This window comes from Macrotis lagotis, chromosome X (genome assembly GCF_037893015.1).
Source record: "Macrotis lagotis isolate mMagLag1 chromosome X, bilby.v1.9.chrom.fasta, whole genome shotgun sequence".
In the NCBI taxonomy this organism is placed as follows: domain Eukaryota; kingdom Metazoa; phylum Chordata; class Mammalia; order Peramelemorphia; family Peramelidae; genus Macrotis; species Macrotis lagotis.
The window spans coordinates 345,815,746-345,837,772 of NC_133666.1; the positions used below are offsets into that span (position 1 = coordinate 345,815,746).

General features: G+C 35.7%; 1 protein-coding gene across 1 annotated transcript; it reads right to left on the reverse strand.

Annotated features, from left to right (window-relative positions):
- Positions 1-133: 133 nt before the first annotated feature.
- CMBL (carboxymethylenebutenolidase homolog) lies at positions 134-21,964 on the reverse strand. The gene is made up of 7 exons (XM_074205899.1): positions 21,903-21,964; positions 18,001-18,207; positions 15,404-15,637; positions 10,017-10,124; positions 2,105-2,247; positions 1,159-1,250; positions 134-472 (listed from the first exon to the last, which is right to left on the reverse strand). Exons 3-7 carry the CDS (start codon positions 15,616-15,618, stop codon positions 293-295), a joined length of 738 nt encoding a protein of 245 aa, XP_074062000.1. The 5' UTR covers positions 15,619-15,637; positions 18,001-18,207; positions 21,903-21,964; the 3' UTR covers positions 134-292.
- Between the last annotated feature and the right edge of the window lie 63 nt (positions 21,965-22,027).

Consider the following 22,027-nt stretch of genomic DNA (forward strand, 5'->3'; position numbering starts at 1 on the left):
CCTTTTTTCTGATACCTTCAGCCAAGTTTTCTTTCCTGATACTACATTCCATTAGTATTTGTTTATTTTCACATTTCAGTATAAATTACTTGTATAGATCTTAACCTAGGTTATCTATAGATAAACAGTGAACTTAATGAGAATAATTATTAAATGAATAAGCATATAATTTTCATGATGGAAATTATGATTTCTTGGTAAAATTTTAATAGTCTTCAAAATTTTGAAAATTAAAGTAACAATTCAGTTTTGGAGAAATGTTAATTTGTAAAAGGCTAGGTCTTGCTATTGGCTAAATATACTTGTTCAGCCAGTCAATTACATCTTTTCTTGCTCCTAAAATATGTGGTTTGTCTTTAGGGTCCCAATCTTCTCTCTGGCGATGCACAAACCCATGAGTTTGCCCAGGAAATACTTTAATTTGATAATCAACTTTGCAGTGTTCTTTCAGCTTCTGTTCCAACAAAGTGACCTATGATGCAAAACATTTTTATGATATTATTTTAACAGTTTACTTGATAGCAGTTTCCAAATTACCCATTGTTCAAAATTTGCCCTACAGCTAGAATGGCTTACCTTAGGCAAAGGGAAAATAATTCATGGCTATTTAATGTTAGGATGGCAGTTATAATGAGTTTAGGTTGATATAATGCATTATGTAATTGGACTATTTAAAGATTGATACTTTGCTAGAGCTGTTCTTTAATTATGTGAGCATAATTTCCCCATATTTTGAAATTGCACCTGGATTCAGACATAGGGGATACAGTGGTCTTCACTTGGAAAACATAAAACTGAATTCATATTCGTTCTAAGAGATACGAAAGCAGTCCCTGACCTCAAGAAGCACTTTATTCTGTTTTATTTCTCATTGAGAGCAAGTATGTCTTGTATATACCCACAGTTGTGTGTGTGTGTGTGTGTGTGTGTGTGTAGGTAGATAGATAGATAGATAGATAGATAGATAGATAGATAGATAGATAGATAGATAGATAGATAGATAGAAAGAAAGAAAGAATTCTTTTCAGGTGACCTCATGAAAAGGATGAGTTTTTAGTTGTACCAGAATGTTGAAACTTAGTCTAATTCTTCTCAGAGAAGATCACATGCAATTGCTAGATCTATATACAAACAGCCCACTTTAAGATAACTACTTACTTGCTCAAGAGGAATTACAGCATCATTCTCTGCAAAAATAAAGAGTGTAGGATTCTTCAAATTATATACATCTTCAGAATCTCTGATAATACCTAAAAAATGTTGTTAAAAAAATTTTTATACATTGTATTCATAAATAAAATATAAGCATTTGTTTTTGTTAGACAAACAGCAAAATAATCAGAGAAATCTTGAAGGTTGGAAATAAATGGACTAAAAGATTTCTGGGCGAATATACGTTATAGATTACATAAATATAAAAGCCAGGGGTTTATTGTACACAGTATATCTTAGTTGTATAAGTTAACATCTTTATGGAATTTAAACTTGATAGTCACCCATGTATACCTATGTCCTCCTAGCAACTTTAAGGATGAGTAATGTCAGATCTCAGGTAACTAACATAACTTTTACATGACTTATGAGAGTTCTTTTCTAGACTTAATTGTAATTGCTAACTGAAGTGTCACATACAAATAGGTTTATTTTATATATTTTTTAAATGAAAAGGATCTTATAAATCATCTAATCTGAGCCTCTCGTTTTATAGACAAGGAATCCAAAGTAAAGGAAATGAAGTTATTTGCCCAAATGTCACACACAGGGAATTGGTAGCAAAGCCTCAACTAGGACTTAGATTTCTTTTTTCCACAGAAATTATAGACAATTTTTATTGTTTCTACTCTGAAAAGTATTAGATACCCTGTTTTTATACTCAATATAAACTTATTGAGTGAATATTTTCTGAAAGGCTATGCTTCATTTTCTTAAGTCTACATTGGACCCTAATAATCTTATGATTCCAGTTCTAAAATGTGATTATATATTTGCATCTCTTGGTATTGTATTGTGTTTAAGATAATAAATTGGGGAAAGTTTCTTTTTCAATCTTGCCACAATTATACACATTAAGATCACTAAGACATTTAAAATAAGAAAGGCTTACCATAGACTGAGACTCCTGCTTTTAATTCTGAATATTTCATCATTAAATCATGCACAACAGTTCCACCCCAGCAGAATCCAACAATGCCAATTCTCTGAGCATGACATTTCTCTTTCAGATACTTAAGAACAACATTGGCCTCTCTGTAATGAATAAGTAAAAGGTATTAAGAAATCAAGATTGACTTCACAGCTAAAGAGAAAATTGAACCATTAATCATATCACCAAGTACAATAGCGTTGTACCCATAACAATTTTGATTAGACCATGTTAAAAGGCATTTTTATATTGAACCAGATTTTTCAACTGCTTAAACCCTAATGTAAAATTGGTGATGTCAAAATCAAACCACTGCAACATAAGTGAAAAAAGGAGAAATTGTATAAGGGAAAGGATATTCTTGCTTTCAGAGATCCTATTAACAAGCAAAGAACTATGAACTCAATTCTAACATACACAGACACATATAATAAACACATATAGACAAGTCATTAATGCCTGAATGTATTCAACCTAGGTCTGTTCATAATGAATGCCTTTTTAAAACTTAATTTTTGCTGATAACTTGTGTTTTTATATCACCATTTCTAAATACATGCCTCCTTGCCCCCCCATACCCAATAAGTCATTCCTTGTAACAGTATAAAAAGAAGGGGGGAAGACAATTCAGTGACACGCTATCTATTGATTCAGACAATATATGTAATATTCCACATATGTAGACTCCAATCCTGCCCATTCCTCAATAAAGGGAAAGAAGTGTTTTTTCTCTTCGGACACAATGCTGTCTTAAGTATACAGTGCTTTTAATTCTTTACATGGGTATAGTCATGTATTGTTTTTTTTTTATGATGTTTTGAACTCAGTCACCATTATCTGGTTCTTATGAATGTATTTTTAAAAGATAATTAGGAGGGTAACTAAACAATTATAAATATAGGCATGCATTTTTAGGAAAAGTGCCTCTAGTAAGCTGATATCCCTAAGTTCATTAAGCATAAAAAGGGATTTGCATAACTTCTGCCGGTAAAAGTTGTTTTTGAGTTTTTGTTATGTCACTGGTCTTGGCTTAACTCCATATCTCTGGTCTATTCTAGTCTTAAGATATAATGTTTCATTTTTTTTATTGTCATTCAACATTTATCCCATCTATTCCCTTTCAATTTTTTTTTTAAAGATTTTGCAAGACAAAATGGGGTTAAGTGTCTTGCCCAAGGCCACACAGCTAGGTAATTAAGTGTTTGAGGCTGGATTTGAACTCAGGTACTCCTGACTCCAGGGCCGTGCTCTATCCACTGCGTCACCTAGCCGGCCCCCTTTAAATTCTTTTTGAAGAAAATATTCTTAATACACAGAAGTCCTCTTGGTCGTCTTGGTGGCCCCTTTCATTAGCTTGTCAGGAATCCTCTTTCTCAGTAGATCTCTGTCCTGACTACTGCCTACTTTCCCCTCTAGAATTATCAAATATTGAAATATAAGTTGACAATTCAGAAGACCCCATCTAGTTATTTATGAAACATCTTAAATTTCTGCCTCCACACAGATTTTGGTGCAGTAGCTACAATAGTGGACTATTAAGTTTATTATAAGATAGTTACACAAGTTTACTCTTAGACCCTCAGCAGACCATTGCAACAGTGACAGTTCTCACTTGGCAGCTCTGTCACATAGTACCTAGTTCTGGACCATAGGTCCAGGGTAGAATGAGAAGGCTACCTGGATAGAGGGAGGGGAAAGAGAAAAGGGAGACATGGGCATTCCCAGGTAGGGAGGGAGGCCCTGGGCTGTAACCAAGAAATGAGAAGTTGGTTCAGTCCCCCAGGGAGTAAAGAGGGAATTAGCTTAGCCTATGGAAGAATAATCAGGGTAGGAATCCCAGACCAAAAGGGAACCTGTAGTTCTCTCATTGAATCAGAACTTCCTAGTTGATTGCTAGGGGCAGAATCCAGCAGCAGTGTATTTTTGCTCAGACCATAACCCAAAACTGGAACTTGCAGAACTCAGACTCAGAGCTATCAGAACTTGCCCAGAATAAGACCACTTTTTGGAGCATTGAAAGCAATGCTTCATGTTCCCATCCTCCCTCTGAAATTGTGCAATTACACTCAATAGGTCACTGTCCTGATCTCTGCCTACTTTTTCTCTAGGATTATCAAGTTGACAATTCAGAAGACCCCATCTGAAACATCTTTCATTTCTGCTTCCACAAAAGGTTTTGGTGCAGTACCTCCAGTAGTGGCCTATTAAGTTGATTATAAGGTACAATTACAAGATAGTAGCAATAGGATCTACCCAGATCTCTTAGGAAGTGTGACAGACTGCATACCTAACATCAGAAGTCAGGAAGTAAGCTGGGAGAATGAACAACAAAAAAGAACCCCACTGTAATGACATAATGGGTGTCAAGTACATTCAAAACAAACTCAGAAGATAAATGGCTCAAAGAAAAACAGCATGAACACGAGCTGAAGCAAGAGTTTATCTTAAAAAGGTTTATGATATTTTTTTATATGTGAAATGAGAGGCTGAAAGAAAAAGTTGAAAAAGAAGTAGAAGAAAGAATTATATAGGGATACAAAACCTTACCCAATCAACAAGATCCCTATAAACATAAAGAATGCAATATTCATCTAAAAGAAACTCAAGTGAAAAATCCTAAAAATGTCATAGCCAAAATCTAGAGCTTTCAGGTCAAAGAAAAAATACTGCAAGAAATCAGAAAGAAACAACTCAAGTTCCAAGGAGCCATTAATAGAATCACACATGATTTAGCAGCTATAAAGGAGTGGAGAATTTGAAATATGATTTTTTTCAGATGGCAAAGGATTTGAGCTTACAGCCAAGAATGACTTATCTAGCAAAAGTGAATATAATGCAGTGAGGCGGGGTGGGGTGGATCTTGAATAGAGGACTTTCAACCATTTCTGACAACAAAGAGTCTTAACCACAACAAAAAAAATCAAGTATTATAAAAGTGGAATTACAAAACTAAATAATTTTAAAATTGGAAGCTTAGAGATTACAAGATTTAACGTGAGGCAGACCTGTTTAAGAAAACTGGATATGTTAACTGCCTTTTAGAAAATAACTATTTAAATAATCCTATAAATGTTTTTATTTACAAATAACACCATACTAATGGTATCTATCAAGCCCCATAACTGTATAAAACACCTCTTATTTTCTTTAAAAATCTCACCTTCCTGTTTCTAACATTCCCTTTTGCCCCGATTGAGAAGACAAAAGACGCAAAACCCATTAGTCAATCAAAAAAAATTTTTTTCACATTGGCCACGTCTAGTCTCTCTATCAGAAGTAAATAGCATATTTCATCATAAGTCTTCCAGAATCATGATTGGTTGTTAGAACTGTGCTCATAAGAGATCAACATAATACCATTTCTTTATATTTACATGAATATAATTTGTTCATCCATTCCCTAATTTATGGAATCCCCTCAAAATCACCATCTCAAATGGATATAAATATTGGTATGAATTCCTACTTCATTTGAGGGTTTCTTTCAGTAAATGAACAGTGGATTCTTTCTATTTTTACTTTACCCTCCACTTCCAAGAGAGTTGAGCGGTTTTCTTTTAAGATCTCGTAAAAAGAGTATTCTAAGGTTCTTTTTTGGTCATAATGTTCAAATATTCCAATGATTCTTGTATAATACTTGATTTTTAAGAATACTTTTATAATACTTTATTATTGTAGTTAAGACTCTGTTGTTTAGAAATAAGATTTTTAATTCATATTCTGTATGTTATTTAACTACGACCACTGTTTGAAGCACTATGTAAAACACAAGAAAGATTTACTATAGATTTAGATTCCTGCCTTTAATCTTGGGTATTTTTCTTTCATTTGAGTCTCATTCAGAGCATCTTCAACACAGTCCATGTGTTCTTGATCTATTTTCCATGTTGCTTGTTTTTTCTATGAAGAGAAATAGGAAAGAAAAGGAAGAAAGGAGGAGGGGATGCTAGAGGGAGAGGGTAGATTAAAGGAGAAATTAAATTCTAAAGGGGGGGAACTCTAAAGATTCATACCATCCTCCTATATGAGATATATATTTTATCTTGCTGACTTACTCCTTCCTCTCCACCCCACCCAGGGCCTCCACTCCTGTGTTCAGGCCTGAAACATCCCAGTAGGTCACAAATCCGCCAGTAGGCAAGTGTCCCAATTATAGTGATCCATCTGTGGTATCCTGGTATGGATTCAAGATCTCCATTTGCACTTATGTTCAGGCTCTGCCTGGAGTGCTCCACAAGGTATTCTCCTGACCCAATCCCAAACCAGTGTCCACAGACCTCCCTGGTTGTCTGACTCCTATCAAGCTGGACTGTAACTTTCTGTAGATTTCTCGGGATTGGTTTGGTGCATTTTCTAGATATGTTTACTTGAAAGAGATAGAGTTATACATATTGAAAAAACATGTATGGAAACTCTGAAAAAACTAGATTGCAAACTTGCAACTATATGGTAGCCACAACATAATTAGTACACAAATAGATGACTTGGTTAAGCATTGATGTTGGATAGTAATCTGGGATCAGAAACAAACAGAGCAAGGCAATCAGGTTTGGGGAATTTCTCAGGAATTAATTGGTCAGTATTGTAAAATTCCATCTCTTTAATATCAAGTGATACAACATGATTTTCAATCAAGGAACACACAATAATAGAAGAATTAAAATTACAAATAACCCAAAGGGCAATGGAAAGATTCATGATGAAAATATTCAGGCTGTAGGGACTACCAACTTTGTCTTTTATGCAAGATATTGCATAATAGACATAAAGACAAATACAACTCAGAAAGAAATGAATAGGACATGGAAAATAACAGTTGGAAAGTCAGAGCAGTCTAATAGTACTCTCAGGATAAGAAAAGCATAAGGAAAAGACTTCTAGCTCATTGGATAAATTTTCCATGGAGATTTTATGGAAAAGCATGGACAAGAATCACACATGAGAACATATGTAGGATTATAAACAATAGCTGCAAAAAAGTAATGATTCCTATAAAGAAATGTAACTGAGGTGATGTATGTTTTCAAGGAAAAAAATAGAAAATATACTGTTTTCCTTTTAAACTATAAACTTTTTAAAATATATATATATATAACATTTTAAAATAATGGTTTAACATATGCTACAACTTCCTGACAGTCTTAATTACTCAAAATTAAGCAAAGTGAAAAAAATTAATAAGTTAAAATTATGAATGCTGATGGTTTAAAGGAAAAGCAGATTTAATTAAAGGAGAATGAAAAAGATAAATGGAAAGTTCTGTGGAGACTGAAAGGAACATGGAAGGCCATTCAAAAATGTCAGAGGTTGACAGCACTAGTTTTTATTTTGTCTAATTTCCTTCTGATATTTATGGTTCCCATTTTTCTCTGACATGGGTATGTCTGTAAAACTGCCCCTTATGATCATCATGGTGAACACTGTTTTCACTTGGCAATAAATTTCCTAAAATTCCAAAACAAAAAATTTTCTTTCACTTTGCCTTAGTTTCATGGCTTCTCACAATGTTGTTTCCTCTATGTTCTACAGACTCTCTAAGTATTAAATTAATTCTCAAGTGTAAAGCATAGGGAGTCAATGCACAAATTCCTAGGCCTCAGTACCCACGATCATTGTTCAATTTTCCAAGTATATAAGTATACACCAATAGAAGTGGAATTGGAGGGTAGAATTTGAAAAAATCTTGGTGTTTAGACAAAGGCTCATTGAAAAGTGAAGAAAAAATTGGATAAAATAACCTTCAACCTGAGAGAGAAGCATCACTTTTGTACTACCTTTCCCACTGATGAGAATGGTGGGGAGAGGGCTGGGGACAGGGGAAGGTCAGTGATTTTGTTAAAAAGTGAGCCTAGATGATCATTCAGCCATGTAGCTGACCACCAGCATAGGCTACATCTAAGATTAGGAAAGGAAGAAAGAACCTGAGGTCAAACTGATGGGAGAAAGAGGGGTATCCCTAGCCTGATTAGCCTTTCCTATGTAAGAAATGTTAATAGATCATGTTCTGCCTACCTTACAGTATAGCTGTAGTGGCCTATCTGGCTGTTCTCCTGGGCTTCATCATGGGTCTCCAGGAATGTACCCTCCAATAAGATTACATCAACCTTGAAACTCATATCTCATCCATATCACTTTCCTTTGGGTCACCTCCCTCCCTCCCTCATTGGGCAGGATGGAATGTGGATAATAGAGAACTCCTTCCTGATCCTCTGTTTAAGGAGGGAGGGTCCCAAAGGCAGTCATCTCATTATTTCTTACCTCATACTGTCTCACCCCAAAGGCACTCCCCATCCCTTTTCTTCTTTCCCTCCCTTCCTTCCCCTTCTCCTACTTCCCTATCTTCAACTTCTTTTAAAGATGTTATTTTCCCCATTAGTTTATGAGCCTTGCCTTTCTTTGTATTCTCAAGCATTTATCACTGTGCTGTACATAACAGATGTTTAATAAATGTATATTATCTGTTTGCCCAAAAGTGATTTGAAGACAAGATATTAAATAGAGCCTATTTTAAAGCAAAAAGAAAGTATTCTTTTTCACTATCTATTGCCTTTCATCTATTGTAAGATAGAAGTAAACCAAAAGAATTTAGGCTTTATCAGACCAAAGTGAGCTATTGAATATGCAACGTGAGAATGTGTAGGAACCAGTAATAAGTAATAGAAGCTTCAAAGGGGAACAAAAATGGACAATACAATCTGAGGATAGAAATATTCAAAATTAGAGGCACTTAACACAATGCCTCCTTTTTTTTAATTCTCTTATATGAAGAGAAACTGAAAAATGGAACATGGAGATTTGTGTCAATGGCAGGAGTTATGTGAGTTGTGAGTTCCCTTTCTTCTATTTAATAAACTGTGCTAACAATCTTTTTCCCCCCTCTTTGCATCTCAGGCTCTCAGAAGCTGTGTTTTCATCAGTCTATTGAAGCTACAAAACAATTTCATGTCTGGCTAAAAAAAAAAAAATAGCCATTGGCTGGAGCCTGTCTTCTGATGTTGGGACTCTCCAAATGTACTTAGATTAGAATTCTCTTAGACTAGAATTCTCTGAGGTAAATAGCATGCAGTCAATGGCTGAGTCTAAGTTGAAGGCTTTTCAGCATGGTACTTCCCTCTTTCCTCAATAGTTTCCTCATTTCTATCTTAAAAAATAGAATTAGGAGGGGCTCAGAATTCAGCTGAGTTATAAGAAATAAAATCTGATTTATATCCCTTTGCTGTTGTACCCTCAGCAGTTGGAGGAGGATGGATGACTCTAAACAAATCAACACTGCTCTCATTTGTGGCCTCTCCCAGACCAAGCCTCAATACAGGGTTGGAATTCATCACTTACTTTCACTGCTTATGTCCTCCCTTTCTTAAGTGCACTTACTGAATCTTTGTCATTCTCTGCATACCCCATCATTCATCATTTTTTTAACTCAATGAAGCTTTCCCAGGATTCAAGGCTTTTTTTTCACTCTTTCCCGGCTTCTTCCAAAAAAGCTTACTAGATCATATCAGAATATGTCAGAACTTGATCATATGTCAACTAAAAAAATTAGGACTCTGACTATGGTTCTTCTCTCACCCCTTCAGACTAGTCTGTCAACTTCCAGCTATTCCCAGAAGCCTTAATATTACTTCATTATGCTCTAAGTAGGCTCAGGAAGCTGTGGGCAGCAACTCAGCCAGCAGGGCTTGAAGGGCAGTGCTGCTTCTCCTCTCCTGCTCTGGGGGTCCATGTCCATATCCCACCTGACTGGGTTCATTCAACTGGTCTATTCAATTCAACTCAAGACAATATCTACTGTGTGATAGGCAACAGAATAACAAAAAATGAAAAGACCCACCTGCTCAAATCATAGTATTTAGGAAATAAAATGATCACATACTTATCAGTGTTTCTAGAATTTCTTGTTTTCAGCCATTCTTGGAAGGTTGACCAATCATCAGATGGGTGCCAAGGTTCTTTCCCTACAAAGAAGTCTGGGCAGATTGTTCTATGAAATAGAAAAGTTAATTCACCTTCAGTATTCCAGTCATATTCATAATTCTTAATTTGTTGGTAGTCTATATAAGACCAGAAATGTGATCAATGCACCCTACTATATCCCTTGCCCATTCCTAGGCAGAATTTCTCTTATAAAGAAAAGAAAACAAAAGGATAAAAGGATAAAACTCTCCTGGTGACAAGTAAGAAAATCTTTGATTCCACAACAATGAGTATACAGTTTATAACATACAATAGTACATAAATCTATTAAAAATATTTAAATACAATACAAAATACTAATAAATAATATACTAGGTAATCTGGCTTAGTGGATAAAGAGATGGCCTTGGAGTCAGGAAGACCTTCATTTAAGCTCCTCTTTGGACAGACACATGCTGATTTTGTTTTCCTAGTCAAATCTCAGTGTCCCAGACAACTCTCTAAGACAATAAATTGCAGGGAAGGTGCCAACATGCATTGGTAATTCCTGTAGAATTCTATTTAGTTGAAAGAATTCAGGAGGCAGCTAGGTGGTGCATTGGATAAAGCACTGGCCCTGGAGTCAGGAGTACCTAGCTTCAAATCAGGTCTCAGACACTTAATAATTACCTAGCTGTGTGACCTTGGGCAAGCCACTTAACCTCATTTGCCTTGCAAAAACATAAAAAAAAAAAGAAAAAATTCAACTAAAGAAATCACAAATCAGGTCTAAGAAGGAAAAAAAGACAGGGAAGCTATAGTTGAGCCCGTTGGGAACTGCCCAGCAGATCTGGGCATCTCCTGGTCTTAAGCACTGGTTCCACATGCTTATTTACTTAAAGGAACTCTCTGGACCAGTCATTCCACCTTAATTGAAAGACCATGAAATTTTCTTCACTAAATAGACTCCATGTACTTTTACCCTATGTAATGTTTACTCACTGTGGATATTTTCCTGCCAATTAACCATTTGCCAAGGTAGATTATTAAAAGGTCGTCTCAGTTCAAACCAGTCACCTCTCAGTGTCAGAGGACAAGAAAGTCAACCTTTAACTCAAGAACCATTTCTTTTAAATGACAAATAGGTAAGGAAAAGAAGTAATTCCACTCCAATATAGTGGTCAAATTAATATCTACACTTTTCTAAAGATATAACTTCTTAAAAAAATAAAAAGAAAAGATATAACTTCTTAGGGGTGACTAGGTAGCAAAATGGATAGAGCACCGGCCCTAGAGTCAGGAATACCTGAATTCATATCCAGGCACTTAATTACCTAGTTGTGTGACCTTGGGCAAATCGCTTAACCCCATTGCCTTGCAAAAACTAAAAAAAAACATAAAATGAAATAAAGATATAACTTCTTTAGTTAAAAATCCAACTACAAAATTATATAGAAAAAATCATATTTTAGAGTCACAAAGGACCTTAGAAATCATTTAGTCTAAAGATTCTTAACCTAGAATCTATGATCTAAAAATAATTAGTAACTATTTCAGTGTACTTGTTTCCCTTTACATGTGTTATATTTTGTGCATTTAACCCTGATCTAGTTCAACCTCCTACTAATTCAGAAATTCTACTACACAGTAGGAAGATTTATAAGGAGAAAAGACCGTCTTGATCAACAGATCAACTAGACTGTATTGTGTTTTTTTTAAAGAATGTTTTTGTTTCATTTTTTTCTCAATTATATGTAAAAACAATATTTTATATTTTTTCAAAATAATTTTTGAGTTCCAAGTTCCTTCCCTTCTTCCCTGTCTTTCCCCCTCCTGGAGAAGGCAAGCATTTGATCTAGATTATACATGTCCATTAATGCAAAATGTGTTTCCATGTTAGCCATGTTGCAAAAGAGAACACAGAAAAGAAAGAAGGAAAACAAGAAAATAAAAATGAAGTAAGTTAAAAAGTATGCTTCAATCTGCATTCAGAATCCATCATTTCTTTTACTGGAGATGGATAGCATTTGTCATCATAAATTCTTTGAAAGTGTTTCAGATCATTGTATTCTGAGAATAGCTGTCATTTTCAGTTGATCTTGCTGTGTACAATGTTCTCCTGGTTCTGCTCAATTCACTTTGTATCAGTTCAAATGAGTCTTCTCAGGTTTTTCTGAAACTGTCCTGCTCTAGCCTGTGTTTGAATAGCTCCAGTATTAGTAAACCTGCCAGTTCACGAAGAGATTCATTCTCTTTTTTGGCAATTTGGATGCTTAGATGCTTTTTTATTCTGTGATTAAACTTGTTTTCCCCGCAACTTTTACCCATTGGTACTGGTTTTCTTTGTCAGAGCTATATAGAATAATTCTAATCCCACTAGATTTATTCTACAAATCAAACTGTGATAGGCATTAGAGATGCAACAATAAAAATAGACTGATGATGTTGATGATGTTTGTCCTTTATTCTCCATGAAATAAGAAAGGTGATGCCATGTCTCACACATGAATTGGATTTGAGTGAGAGGGATGCTGTGCTAAGTCAGCAGTTTCACTTTCTCCTCCAGAACTGTCTGGCTCCAGTGGCCAGATAAGAATCAGGATAACTGGAAATGAACCTGGCTGTGAGGCAGTCAGGGTTAAGTGATTTGCCCAAGGTCACACAAGTAATATAGTATTAGGTCCTGTCTCCAAGGCTGGTGCTCTATCCACTGCACTACCTATCAGCCCCCTAGACCACAGGGTGAATGTGAAGGGGCACACATAAGAATAAGATTAGGAGAAAATACATTTTACATGACTTCACATTTCTTTTGGTCTTTTCAAGACAGTGGTTAAGTGATTTACCCAAGGTCACACAACTAGGTAATAATTAAGTGTCTGAGACCGGATTTGAACTCAGGTCCTCCTGACTCCAGGGCTAGCGCTATATCCACTGCGCCACCTAGCACCCCATGACTGTACATATTTAATCAATATCAAATTTCTTGCTTTCTGAAGGAGGGGTGGGGAGGGAAAGAATTTGCAACTCAAAAATTTTTTAAATGAATGTTAAATTTGGTTTTATATATAGTTTAAAAAATATAGAAAAATTTTAAAATAAATTCTAAAAAAGAATAATATTAGGTAAGGAAAGATGTGGTATACAAGGGTAAGGAAAGATAAGTTGTAATACAAGTTAAGAAAAAGTGAAGGAGAAAATTGTGTAAGTCTAGGGAGACTGCATGGAAGGGGTGACACCTGAACTGAGACTTGGGGAGGAAAAGGATTTTAACAGGCAAAGATAAGGAAAGGGTACAGCAGGTAGAGTGCTAGGCCTGGAGTCAGGAAGACCTAAGTTCAAATCTGACCTCTGATACTTGCTAGCTGGGTGATCCTGGGCAAATCACTTAACCCTGTTTGTCTTCATATCCTGATCTGTGTAATGAACTGGAGAAGAAAATGGCAAACCACTCCACTATCTATGCAAGAAAACCCCATGCCATAAATTTGGATGTCCCTCAATACTTGGTGCTGTATTCTCCTCTGAGCTGACTAAATAATGATAAGAAGCAAAATCAGGGGAAACTTTATACAATAACAACAATATTATATAAAAACAAGTTCAAAAACTTGGGAATTCTGATCAACATAATGATCAACCACAATTCCAAAGATTCATGATGAAACATGCTGCCTATCTCCTGAGAGATGATGGATTCAAAGTACGTTAATTAAGACATTTGATTGAGTCTTTTTGGGGGGGGAGGAAGAAAGAAGTAAGATCTTCATTTGAAAATAAAAATTAAGCTTAATCTTTTAAAAACGAGACAGTAATTTTTCTCAAGGAGCTTATATTTCACTTGGTAGGATACTGCAGATATATGCATGAGCAAAATACAAAGGATGATCTAAGAAAAAGGAAAATCTACTTGAGTTTCCACGGAAAATTTGGGAAGAAAATTATTTTTGAAATTTCATTTTATAACCTTTATCCAGTGTCTTATATATAAAGAAGTAGGTAGTGGCTGAATTCTTAAATTAAAGCAAGATTAATTAAAAGACCATTATTTATAAGAGAAAATGAGGACAAATATAGAGAAAACAATTGAAACAATGTGAAAAATATAGAGATAGAAGTAGAAGTAATAATTTGGCAACCACTAGGGTTTATAAACTGAAGGAAAAGGAAAAATCGAAAGATGTTTTGAACCTGGGTGACTAATAGGATTGTGGTACTATCAGAAGAAACTGGAAGAGTAGAAGAGACAAGGCTTGAAGAAAAGATTCTTAGTTCATTTGGAATCATGTAAATTTGAGGTGTTGGTGAGACGTGCAAAAATATTGTCTAGTTGGTAGTTGAGCATACAGGATAAGAGCTCAATGGAAAGTTCTGACTCAGATATGAGAGTTTTAGGAGTCATCTGCATTGAGATGTTTTGTTCTGTTCTTTTAAGTCATGGGAGCACACAGGACAATAAAGGAAGGAGAACAGACAGAGGAGAGGAGGATTCAGCACCAAGTATTGAGGGACACCCACATTTATGACCTGAAGAGAAGAAAATGACAAGTAAGAAGAAACAAAGAGAGGAGAATGTTATAGAAGCTGAGAAAGAAGAGAACACCCCAAAGATAGGGAGGTTGGTCTGCAGGGTCTAAGCCAATCAAGAAGAATGAAAACTGAGAAAAGGTCATTAAGCAAAGGTAGCCTGAGGCAGGGATGGAAGTGGGGGAGTTTTACAGGAGAATTGCCCAGGACCAGCCACAGTGCAAAGAATTGAAGAACCAATGATTATGAAGGAAATTAAGATTTCTTTAAACTCAGAAAACCCCTTTAGAAGCTGGGTTGATTCAGTGTTCATGCATCAAACCAACTTCAGAATAAGTAGTTGCCTCAAGGAATTTTGAACCAAAACAGATTCCTATGTTATTCTTATGACCTTCAAGTCAGTTCCAAAGTTGTCCCAACTTCTAAGGGGTTATAGGACAAAGGACAATCAGATGTTAGTCCAGGCCTCTGGTGTCTCTCCTTTTGTGATTTGGATTGAGTTAGGGATCAGTGACAGTCTGAATTCAGTTTGGAGGCATAACCTTACTACAGTGTAATATGAATGCAATACAGGAATAATATTTTCCTAGAGGTTTTTAATCTTTTAAAAAATTATACTAGGGGGCGGCTAGGTGGCATAGTGGATAAAGCACCAGCCCTGGAGTCAGGAGTACCTGGGTTCAAATCCGGTCTCAGACACTTAATAATTACCTAGCCGTGTGGCCTTGGGCAAGCCACTTAACCCCATTGCCTTGCAAAAAAAAAACCTAAAAAAAAATTATACTAGGAAAAACTGAGAGAAAAGTTCAAGAAAAACAGTATTTTGTGATTCATACTTACGTGTATCCATTGGCTGCAATCATATCAACCATATATCTGGTGTTGGGCATCTGCCAGCCAAAAATATCTTGAACAACAATCACAGCCTTGTCTGTGTTAGATGGCGGGTGGCTTACATAAGCTTTAATGTGCTCAACTTGCACTTCCCTTCCCAGGCCTCCATATTCGATCTTATGTCCAATGTCACATGGGCAAGGTTGAGCCTCGTTGGCCATTAGGAATGCTTCTGTCAAGCTATCAAAGTGGAAACAATAACAAATTTAATAACATAGATCCTGAATGTTGAGCATATTACAAATCAAAAATGGGGAAAAAATTTAATTCGTTTTTATAACTATATATTGGACACATGGTAAATAAGATAATAAAAGAGCTGACTCATGAAAATTAGATCCTATATCTCATTGACTTATTTTTCTAAACTGTTAAATTAGAACAGGTTAGTAAAAAAGTAACCTTTTAGCAAAAATCCAATAAGTAGCAGGAAGTCTTAAGAGCATTTGAAAACATTACCTTTGTTATTAATACATATTCTAAACTAATTTTTCACCCTGAATGCCCTCAGGAGTTAGTTCTGATTTCCCTTTGGGACTGATTTGAAATTTTGTTTATTTATGATGAAGTAGTTTTTTATCTCAAATCACTTCTCTTTTTTTTTTGTCAGCCACTTTATAAAAGAAACATTTACTTCTAGAAGCACTAGACCAGAGTTCTATGTGTTCTAGGCCCAATATTGCATAGAGGCCATGTCCAAATAGATAGTAGGATTGGGATCCTGAACATATTGTTATATATCTGTTTATGTGTTAAACGTCTATATATTCTATATCTAATATATATATATGAAGGACAGTAAAGCCATGCACATACCTGATCTTTTATGAAAAAGGAAGCTTCTCCTCTATTTACATCTATAATGTATAATAATGTGTATACCAGTTGTAATAGATGGGAATAAATGTGGAAGGAGGAAGATGGTACAATGTTCCTACTGGTACATGTCTATGAAAAAATATCTTTTTTAGGTTTGTTTTTGCAAACGGGGTTAAGTGGCTTGCCCAAGGCCACACAGCTAGGTAATTATTAAGTGTCTGAGACTGGATTTGAAACCAGGTACTCCTGACTCCAGGGCCGGTGCTTTATCCACTACACCACCTAGCTGCCCCAAAAAATATCTCAATAGCCATATCCATCTTCTGCTCATATCATAAACTCTTACACTTAACCTTTCAATTTTTTCTTTTCTTTTTTTTTTTGTTTTTTGCAAGGCAATGGGGTTAAGTGACTTGCCCAAGGTCACACAGCTAAGTAAATATTGAGTGTCTGAGGTCAAATTTTTTTTTTGCAAGGCAAAGGGGGTTAAGTGACTTGCCCAAGGCCACACAGATAGGTAATTATTAAGTGTCTGAGACCAGATTTGAACCCAGGTACTCCTGACTCCAGGGCTGCTGCTTTATCCACTCCTCCACCTAGCTGCCCCTGGGGTCAAATTTGAACTCAGGTCCTCCTGACTCCAGTCCACCTAACTACCCCCTCAATTTTCTTAAAAGCAACAATGTTTTGTTTTGGTTTTTTTGCAAGGCAAATGGATTTAAGTGGCTTGCCCAAGGCCACTCAGCTAGGTAATTATTAAGTGTTTGAGACTGGATTTGAACCCAGGTACTCCTGACTCCAGAGCTGGTGCTTTATCCACTGTGCCACCTAGCCACCCCAGCAACAGTGTTTTAATTGCATTCTATAAAGTCACTGAAATTGAAAAAAAAATGCTTCACTTCTCCCCATAAATTGTTTGATTGTGCTTTTGACATAATAATCTATGATTTAAATAGAATATTGAAGAGACCATCCTATATTTGTGAACATATACTCAAATGCTACCTAATTTAGTATCATGGAACTTGAAAATTCAATTTGGAAATATTAGAGTTTTATATGTATGCTCCTTTAGAGAATACTATTATGAATTAAATAAGTCACTTGATTTAGTGCCTGGTATTAATGTTCTGCACAGCTGATAAGAGGAGATACTTAAATGCTTTTTATAGCATTATATTGTACTGCATGATTTCCATTTGCCTTTAACCCAGAGATAACCAGCAAACTTTGACCAGGAAACAAAATGTGCAAAAACGTAACTAAGTCTTATCTATTATAACTAATGCAATTTTTCCAAACAGAAATATTCAGAAATTACCCAATATCCAATTCTACATAAATAATCCTAGTTTACTTTTGCTTTTAGATTAGTTTGATTTGCCATTACATTATTAGGAGTTGGGATGCCTTTGATTTATTACATCACAGTCTTCTCTTCATAGGCACTCTTCCCAGCTCACCCCCAAAGAGCCTTCTCTTGGAACAAAGAAAACAATTCAGTAAAACTAATGAATGCAGACAGCAACCCCATGTAACATCTCCAACTTTGGGTAGACTTGGTCCCATCCTCCACCCAGAGGACGGTGGCATAGCTCTGGAATCACTTTAAATAAAGCTTTGTTAGACTATCTAAATATGGATGACACACACAAATGTCACATGAATGACACCAAAATATGCTGGCTTGTTGTTCTTCTCCATGTTTAGACACACGAACATACCTGCCAAATTCTGGAGAGTGGATCAGAAACTACCACATCCACCTTCTTCTTTTAATCACGCTGCAGTCAAGAGCCATGGGCTTCCTTATTATTCCGTGCTGTGTGGTTGGGAGGGGAAGGACTCGCTGATTACATAAAAAGGGATCCGAGTCATGGTCAAATGGAAGCAAGAGGGAGGGACCTGAGCTGGCTGAACTGGGAATGGAGCTGAGAAAAGAAAGGGAGGTTTTATTCACTGCCACAGCATAGTCTGTTTTCTATCTAGCTGACTTCACCAATATGGAAAATGTTGCAACTATATGATATGTGAAAGGCAAAAGGAGAGAGAGAGAGAGAGAGAGAGAGAGAGAGAGAGAGAGAGAGAGAGAGAGAGAGAGAGAGAAAGAGAAGTAATTGTCACAAAGAGAAATCAGATGTGTCTGTCTTTTGATGAAAATGTTGCCTTTTCACAATAAGCTCTATCTCCATCTAGAGACTTTTGTCTTGACATCTCAGTGTTCTGATGGGTTTTTTCAGGTTATCTAAGTGACTTGCCCAAGATCACACAACTAAGCAAAGTAGGCTGAATTTGAACTCAGGTCTTCCTGACTCCAGGACTAGTGCTCTATCTATTGTGCTACCAGTTACCCCCTTCTTTTCTATTGTGAACAAAAAAATATTGAGGATCTACTATTTATGTGACACTCTTAGATACTTTTGAGAAAAAGGCATAGAAATACCACAAGGAACCTAAATATATATTAAAGAACAGTTCAAGAACAAAATAAAATAACATTGCAAAAGAATAATTTAAAAAGATGCCCCTGTCAATATATGATTGATATGAGTAGTATAGACAAGTGCTAAAGAATAAAGATAAAATGAAAACTAGATAGGTTTAGTTTTTAGGATCTAAGAAACATAGTTACTCTAGGTTTTGCCTACTCCTCAAATTTCTCTATTACCTTATCTTGATCCCTAATTACATGGATTCCCAAAGGCTTTGTCCTTATCCCCTGCCCTTTTTTTAAACATACTTTCTTCTTTGGAGAATTTTTCTATTGGCCTGTCTTTAACCACTCCTATGCTGATGATTACCAAATGTTTATAATTAATGACTCATTGTTATCAAAACTTGTATTTCTAAATAACTTGCATAATTGAATACCTTTTTTGCTAGAGAAAGAATTTCCAGAATACTGTTATTTGAGATGACACTCTGAGAGAGGAAGAAGGAGAGATATTGGGATAATTATGATCATATAAAAAGACCTTAATGAAAACTTATTTTAAAAAAGAAAGTATATTTAGCCTTTTTTTTTGTTTTATTTTTGCAAGGAAATGGGGTTAAGTGACTTGCTCAAGATCACACAACTAAGTAAGTATTAAGTGTCTGAAATCACATTTGAACTTGGATCCTCCTGACTCTAGCACTGGTGTTCTATCCACTGCACCACCTAGCTGCCCATATATTTAGCTTTAATATGCTAATTGCAAAACAAAGTTTAGACCCTGACCTTGACTTTAGTACTCCATTGCAATGCAACCACACAATTTTCCTTACTGATTGAACTGATAGAACCATTTCATTTTTCAGCATAAAATTGTTTTTGCTAACAGGACTTTATTTAATTTTTATTTTATTTATTTAGATATTTCCAGTTATTATAATTTAGGCATGGAAACAGTTTCAACTATCAGACATTCTTAGTGGAAGAGATAGCTTGAAAGGTTAAATAAAAACCATATAATTCTCTCTGGAAGTATTTCATAGAATACATAGACAGTTTCAGCTAGGCTGAATTCCCTAAACATAAATACTTAAAAATTATAGGTGTTCAATAAACATTCATTACAAAGTTAGTTTTTTCATTTCTTTCAACCAAATGGAGAATCAAATTGGTCATTTTCTTGCTTTTCTGACTGAAGTGATCAGTAATATTAGTTTATTCCTATAAAGTTTTCACATTACATGGATCCTTGACTATATTTCTTCTCATATCCATCCCTAACTACTGTCTCCCACCCCATGCTTTACTTACTATTATCCTTTCATCTCTTGGGTTTGAAGATGGGCTTTCTTATATCCCTGTAATTATATAATTGCTATCTCTTACTGCCTCTTAAAAAAATCTCTCACTAGTCTTTGACTTTTTAAAGATTCTGAAAATCTTTATTGATATAAAAGGTATGTAATCTCTTTTAGCAGGTGCTAAAGTGTGAAGGAACATCATGGTACAATGGAGAGAAGCCTAGATCTGTAATCAGAGAACCTGGGTTGGAAATTTATAGTTTTGCTACTAGTTGTGTAGGTCATTTCACTTGGGAAAGTCATTTAAACTATCTTCTGTAAAATGAAAGGATTGGGCTAGATGACCTCTAAGGTCCCTCTACTGACATGGAAAGGCTAAGCAGAAAGCAAATAGTTAAATTCTGAGCCTTTATATAGTCGACTACATCATGCCCTATGCTGGCATTGTTATTCTGAGAAAAAAAAATATTTTTGTAATATTCCTTTCTACTCTTTCTGAGAAACAGTCCTAAGAAAAGCCTTCCTTTAAACCAGACCTTGAAGATAAGAGCCATCTATGTACTTGGAGGATCCCACAAGGACAGGGAAACAGAGGCAGAGGCCCAACATGATATCAAACTGTTAGCTCTTTGGTTCCCAAAATGAGCCTTTGTTGCCCCTGAACACCCTGACCCTGCCACCATACCCCACACTATTCCCAGCACATTGGCTATCCAGGTACCCCTATATAATTCCTATCTTTTCCCCCTGCTAGATGCTTATCCATTGGGGAGGAAGCCTGTATGCAATAACCTTGCACCTGAGAAATAAAGCTTTTCTGTCCCTTATAACCCTGAGTCATGAATCCTTGTGAAATTCTTTCACTATTTGAACTCCAACTCATCACCAGTGCCCCATACTGCATCACCTATTGATGATCCTATGACTATGCTAGGCTGATCCTATATGTAGATACAGTAGAAAGCTGCTTTTCTGGTTTAAGTATAGTTGAAAGATCTGACTTTCAAAAATACCCCTCTCATTTAGCTACCTCATTTTAGTTGTAAGGAATCTGAGGTACAGGGGGGTTAAGTGATTATCCAAAGTCCAGTGTTCTTTTTCTTAAACCAATGCACTTCAAGAGAGTTCCAAGTTCCTAAAACACAGGCCTAGCAGTTCCTTTCTTTAAAGAATACCAGCCGAGAGACCTTTATTTAACAGGAAATTTCATGCTTATTGAAACTAGTTATTATTATTGTTCTCAAACTGGATCCCATTTCAAGTAAATCTGGTTGTAGTTAATTTATTTTTAAAGAGATGAAAGTTCCTGAAGCTTTCCCTGCCTTTTTCATAATCCCATTTCCTTTTACTACATTATTCAACCCAGATGGGCTGAATTCTAAAATTTAATCTAGGTATCATAAAGAGGAAGCATCCTATTTTTAATGCTAAATTGTCAGATTCAGAAAACTCCCAATATATCAAATTCTAGTTAAAGAACCAAAAGACTGATAGGGTAGATATTACAATCATCCCATTCCCACCTCTTTATGCACACATTCAAATCTGTTATAGGAACTCCCATACCAAGATGAACCAACTTTGAAAATTTATTTCAGGGTTTCATATTAAGACAGTCAAATTTTAATCTTATAAGTACAGTAATCTAGGGTGGTTAGGTGGCACAGTGGATAAAGCACTGGCCCTGGAATCAGGAGTACCTGGGTTCAAATCCGGTCTCAGACACTTAATAATTACCTAGCTGTGTGACCTTGGGCTAGCCACTTAACCCCATTTGCCTTGCAAAATCCTAAAAATAAATAAATAAATACAGTAATCTAAGCTTTTTTACTAGCAGGCAGATATTATTCACAACTTCAGTTAGTAACTAAAAGCAAATTAGTCATGTTACCTGTCCTCTAGAGGACTGAGCTCTTACTCCCATCTCTACAGGTTTTTAGGAATTATCCTTTCTCTTGTATGAAGGCATCCTTCAATGATTCTCTTAACTTACTACATCAAGCCTTCCTTCCAAGT